At 40.9% G+C, this 6,120-nt stretch overlaps 1 protein-coding gene across 1 annotated transcript in view; it reads left to right on the top strand.

The window, feature by feature from the left end:
- The window catches only part of KCMF1 (potassium channel modulatory factor 1), a gene marked incomplete at its 5' end in the record, with an annotated part of 14,113 nt that extends 9,950 nt beyond the window's left edge, over positions 1-4,163 (top strand). The window contains 2 exons of the mRNA XM_008936588.1: positions 1,302-1,476; positions 3,877-4,163. Of these exons, the coding sequence (XP_008934836.1) occupies positions 1,302-1,476; positions 3,877-4,163 (462 nt within the window). The remainder of the gene's footprint in view (positions 1-1,301; positions 1,477-3,876) is intronic.
- Positions 4,164-6,120: the final 1,957 nt, after the last annotated feature.

Genomic DNA, 6,120 nt, shown 5'->3' with positions numbered 1-6,120 from the left:
CCTACACCATCACACCCACTCTGGAAGGATTAGCTGATGAAATGTATTTTGATTTAGGCTTTTTATTTAATGACATGCAGGCCATTTAGCCTACCTGCAGTAGCTAATCTCTCTGAAGTATTCTTCTTCTGTGTCTCATTTAAACAAGCAGACAAAAAGACTACGTTATTAATTTGATAGTAGCTTTTTTTTGTTTAAAGATTTTTAAAATGGAAAAAAATCAAGTTTAAAAAAAAAGTTAACAATAATAAAAACCAAACAACCAAATCTAAGAGCTGTAATTAGTTATGCTAGCAGTAGAGGGACAACATGTAAGGAGATGGTTCCATTTCAGTTATGATTGCATTTGGTTGCATTTTAACTAGTTACCTTGGATGCTACTCTTGTACAGTGATGGATACTGTTTGAGTGGTAAGCATAGTATTGAAAAAATACAGATCATGGGAGGTCGGAGGATCTAAGCTAAAAGTCTAGTAACAGGAAAATAAAATATTCAAGCAATTTTCCACTAGTGAATTATATAGTGATTTTTAAAATAAAAGTTTTTTCTTGACTGTCTTAGAGGAATGAATAATGACTTTCTGACAAATAGTCTTCAAATTTGATTGTTTCTTAATTTATATGAAAAAATGAGTAAAAGATATGGTTTTAAATGTAAGTAGATAATACGGAGAAGTGAGGGGAAACGGGGCAATGAAAAGCATCCTTGTAATAAATTTAGTTAGTGGTGTTTATTTGGCCAAAAGAAGAAAGGTGAAACAAGGAGGGGTGATGGAAGTGCTGAATAGTCCAGAAACGTACAGTTTCTTAAGGAGTGACATGATAAAATTTCTTGGATAAACACTTGAAGTACAAAAGTCAATAGGACTACAGTAACATGCTCTTTTGGTGGGAATGGTGATAAACTTCACGATTTTCAATAATGAACATATGAATCGGAGAGGGAGAATAAAATCCCTGTCTCTGTAACAAGCTTGGCTGAGCATGTATTTGTCAAGAGTTCTGAGATTACAAAGTACAAAAATTTGACCTGAAAAACCTAGGAAATGAATCCTGATATTTCTTGGACATAAAAAGGTGGAGACATACAGGAAGCTTAGTGTACACAGCACTGCATATCTTGAGTTGAGATCAGTAAATCTGGCTTGCACCATAGCTACAGTGTGCCTTAGCTTCACCTCAGAGGTTGAGTCAAGAGCTTATGGATGAGGAACAGCATGCAGCCAAGTATTTCACCCACCAGATGTCCTTGTCACTTAGTACTCAGTGCCAGACAGCTCTTTTCTTAACTTCTTGGTCACGATGAATCCAGTGGTGTTCGACACGTACGTCGGATGTTCCACCCGGGCCGGGGTTTGGGAGGCCCCCGTGCACGCAGATCAAACATGCACTTTACTACCAGTTCCCCTGGTGGGCTTTCGTCTTCTCAAAGTTCGTATTCTCCAAGCAATAGAGAAGCTATGGATCCTATAGCTGGTAAGAGCTGTAACCATGAATTCTACCCCATTGTCCTCACACAGAGCAGGTGTGATGGATGGCTGCTTGCAGGTGAGCATTTTGCTTGGCTGGGTTGTTGCAGGGCCTGTGCATGGAGATGCTGAAGCTGAAACTGCTGCCTGTAGCTTGTGCTTTTAATTCTAGACAGTGTAAAGCTTATTCCCAAACCATATCTGAGCACAGGTGTTGTTTATTTGTACAAGTGGTTGTCTCTGACTTCCATCACCTACTTCATCTCATTTTAATTTGCCATGTGGATAAAGGTGTTTATGGAGTAGAGCATCTGTCTCAATGAAGATAAAATTAACTGAATTTGAGTTTTAAGGGACATTTAAAATATGTCCTGTTGGCACTCAGGCTGCTGTTTGAATGCTAGACTTGGTAATATTATGGATATTTTTAGATGTAAATTCTCGTATAAATGTACTGTTGCAAGTATATGCCGTATATTTTGGTCAGGTTTTGAAAATATATGAGGTCAGGAAAGGTGTCACATTTTCAACACCAGGAAATAATGAAGGTGTGTCTGGGATTAACTAGAGCATTAACTGGTGTAGGTTTAGCTTTGATGTGAATATAGCTTTTAAGGGAAATAAAAAATGGAGAACAAAGACAATTCTGAAAACAAGTACCCTAAGGGGAAATCTAAACCTTTTTGTGTTTATGTTCTGTCTTTGGCCACACCAGTGTGTCAGGGAAACCTCAGAACTTCTGCCATAACCCATCTTTGCCTCGCATGCAAAGAAGGTGTAATTCTTAAACTGGAGCTCCCTGCTGTCACGTTGTGATCCGCCAGAGGGAGGTGTCCAGCCAGCCACCTTCATAAGGCCTCGCTCCTGCTTCAGTCATGGTCCCCTTGCCTGCCTGCTGCTGGCTCTAACTACTGAAAAAGCTGGGAAGCAGGAGGGTCTGTGAAGGACTAGAGTTTGTGCAGGGAGAGAGGATGCCTGTCAAGCCTCCAGTGCAAGACCTCGTCTCTCTCTTACGAGGGCAGCTAGCTCGGCTCAGTTACACGTGGAGTGGCTGCTGAGGTTTGTTTTCAGCTGCACAAGGCCTTCCCACCTAGCAGCATTAAACATTGGATAAAATTGAATTCTTCTGAATCTTCTGTTTTGGTGAAAGCTGTCTTTGTGTTTGGAGTTCGGGTGCACCCAGAACTGGGTCTCCTTATACTGAGACTGTCTCGAGCTCACATCTGCTTCCAGAACGCTCTTTTGCAAACTTGAAGCTTTAACTTAAGCTGTAACTTCAAGTGAGAATAAATACATCTGAATCTTGTCTGGAAGTTTTATAAGTCCCCCACATAACTGGCTTAATAAATAGGAAGGACCACTAGAGTTTTTCTGTTTAAAATAAATGTCGTTTACAGCATCTGTTACAATTTTTTTTTTTTTCCCTTTGTTATTATTGCTATCGCTTGTAAAAAATGCTTGACCGTCCTGAATTCCCAACATAAAGTTTTACTTTATTCCCTCAAAGAAAGCTTTATTTAGAAGGATTCTCTTTTGTTAATGCTGTGAAAGGAAAGTGGTCGTGACCTATGCAGTAACTTTATGGCATGGAGGTGTGGGGGGCAGGAGCAGTGTTGTCCGTTACTTCCTCTGCGCTTGCAGCAAGCAGCTGATAGCACTGCCTTCTAAACAGGGTGCAAAAGGGATTATGCAGCAATGCACTGAGCAGTAATTAGCTGCTAATATTTGTTTTTAAAAATGATTTGTGAAAGAAATGTGCTATAAGCATTCTATCCCTCCAAACTGGAAGACTTAAGGACAGAGTTTTTAATTTTAATTGCTAGAACGTCTCTGTACTTCTGGCAGAAAAAAAATCCTACAGCAAAAATGCCTGACCACTTCAGTTTTGATGTGAAGCAATACTTTTTGTAACTAAATATTTGAAATAAAAATTTTTGGAAGCAATGATGCAATATTTTTCTCTTCGCTGTAGCACAGCTTCCCCCTTGGATATTGGGAAGTGAAACCTGTGTTTTGGAGGAGCATTTGTTAAAAAGGAAAATAAAATCACCAACCAGGCCAAAATGAAGCAGTTTCTTGTCAGTTGATATTTTGACTTGAAGTTTCAGAGAATTATGTCAGAGGACATCATTTGCCAGGCGTTCCCTGTAGATTGGTTCTCCTGTTATTTTGAAGGCGTTAAACTTCGTATTCTCATCCAGAATAAATCTGCATAAATAAGTCTTAAGCTTTCTTTGAGATGTTGAATGCCAGGACTTTTTTTCAAGGGCTTCATGGGCTCTTCAGCATTGTTTTTTGATTTTATTGGTGGAAAAAAGGAATTGATGCTGTGAAATTCGGGGTGTATTCATTCTGTTGTGTAATGTTCATTTAAGACCTTTCATAACAGAAACTTTCTCTTTGGCAGAACTTTTATCTCAGCTATCAGGCGTAAGGCGTTCTGCAGGAGGACAGCTCAACTCCTCTGGCCCTTCTGCCTCTCAGTTACAGCAGCTGCAGATGCAACTGCAGTTGGAACGACAACATGCACAGGCAGCAAGACAACAACTGGAGACTGCACGTAATGCAACTAGACGCACCAACACGATCAATGTCAACACTGCTATGACACAATCTGCAACAGCAACCAACACAGCTAACACAGAAAACAGTCAGCAGACTATCCAGAATTCCCAGTTTCTTCTTACAAGGTGACTTGTTCTGTGTGCTTGATTTTCACCATTTGTTTGCCTTAGTTCTGATAGAGACATAGAGCTCAATAAAACTAGTTTGGAGTTGGGCACACACCCAGAAAACAGTAAGTAGATCAGTTGTATCTTAAGAGTTAAGAGGCTAATTAATCATTGAGCATATACCCATGACAGATATCAACAATGGTCACAGAATATGTGGTAAATAAAACTTGCTTCATCCATGTTTCTAGCATGAAAGTAATACCAGTAATTTAATACCTAAGTGCAGCAGTTTATGTCTGGCCCAGAGGGAGTTATTCTGGTTCTGGAAAGCCAACTCTAGAGGCTGGCTGCAGATGTGCCATGCTGGACCAGTGTTTTCAAAAACAAGAGGCAATCTCACAAGCACACTGTACTCTTTTTGATGCACCTGGGAACATGTTTAAAGGTTTAGATTCAAGTATGGATTTCTGCAGACCTTGAAAAGGAGGCTGGTTTTAAGTTTTGGCTGAAAAGGTTTTAACTAACTCCAGGCGAGGGACTTCTGCCAGATCAGTCATCCAGCATACTGTGCTGTTGTTTGCATTTGAAACGTCTTCTCAAACCTGTTGTCTGCCTGCTCCTAAGCAAAGGGTAAACACGAGGACAGCATTGTTCAATAGGAAATCGATAATTACTAAAATCTGAAGCTTAAATAGGAAGTTGTGTATTTATTATTATAGAGACTGTATAACAAAGGAAATAATGGATGCCATTAATTAACAAAACACTTATCTGGCTTATAAATTATATTATAACCCCAGATTATTTTAAAGATCAGTCATCCACTGCACCATTCTGGTGCTTCTGGAAGGCTGTCTCTTGACCTGAAACAAATGTTTCCCACATCTTCCTGCCATGCCCTTCCATTAATAGTCTTGCTTGTCTGTTTAGTATTGTGAAAGTGTGGACATTTTAACAGCCTGTGTGACAAGAAACCTGGATTTGAGTCAATGTGATTTTTATCTAAGTGCAAAATAGTAACATGGCATCTTTCAATCAGAAACTGTTATCTGGGAAACTTAAGGTACCTGCAGGTGTCACACATCTGTAACTCAGAGTTGGAGCAAGCCCTTTCGTTGCCTATCAGGGCATGCACTGTAGCCTGGGAGAAGTGGTGGAATGAACGTCGTGTCATACTTTGGGAGTCCCTAGGCCTGGCACAAGGCAGTGTAACGTGTTTTGTGGCATATGCGAAGATAGAAGCTGACCTGGAAAGAAAACAAGCACATAATGAGCATTTACGATATGACAAAAGACTGCTGAATAACAAGGACCCCAGAGCAGTGAAGGAATTGGCTGATGCAGTTGCCAAGCCACTGCCCATAATATTTGAAAAGTCCTGGCAGTCAGCTGAGGTCCCTGGTGACTGGGAGGAAGGAAACATCACACCCATTTTTAAAAAGAGTAGAAAGGAAGACCCTGGGAACTACCGACCTGTCAGCCTCACCTCTGTGCCTGGGAAGATCATGGAGCAGATCCTCCTAGAAGAAATGCTAAGGCACATGGAGGGCAGGAAGGTAATTCAGGAGAGTCAGCACAGCTTTACCAGGGGCAAGACCTGCCTGACTTTCTACAAGGAAGTAACTGCATCAGTGGACAAGGGAAGAGCTGTGGACATCATCTGTCTTGACTTTGCCAAGGCCTTTGACACCGTCCCCTATAGCATCCTCCTCTCTAAGCCGGAGAGATACGAGTTCAATGGGTGGACTGTTCAGTGGGTAAGAAACTGGCTGGATGGTCACACCTAGAGAGCTGTGGTCAATGGCTCGATGTCCAGCTGGGCAAAAGTGACCAGTGGTGTCCCTCAGGGGTCTGTACTGGGACTGGTGTTGTTTAACATCTTCCTCAATGACAAAAACAGTGATTGTGTAAAAAAAACCTCACAAGTAGTTTTTTTGTTTCCCTCTAGTTTTAATGTAGGCTTGGCTCGGCTGGTG

Source organism: Merops nubicus, unplaced genomic scaffold, assembly GCF_000691845.1.
Source record: "Merops nubicus isolate BGI_N331 unplaced genomic scaffold, ASM69184v1 scaffold16963, whole genome shotgun sequence".
NCBI classification, from domain to species: Eukaryota; Metazoa; Chordata; class Aves; order Coraciiformes; family Meropidae; genus Merops; species Merops nubicus.
The sequence above is the reverse complement of the archived record's forward strand: the minus strand, read 5'-3'. Positions and strand labels throughout refer to the sequence as shown.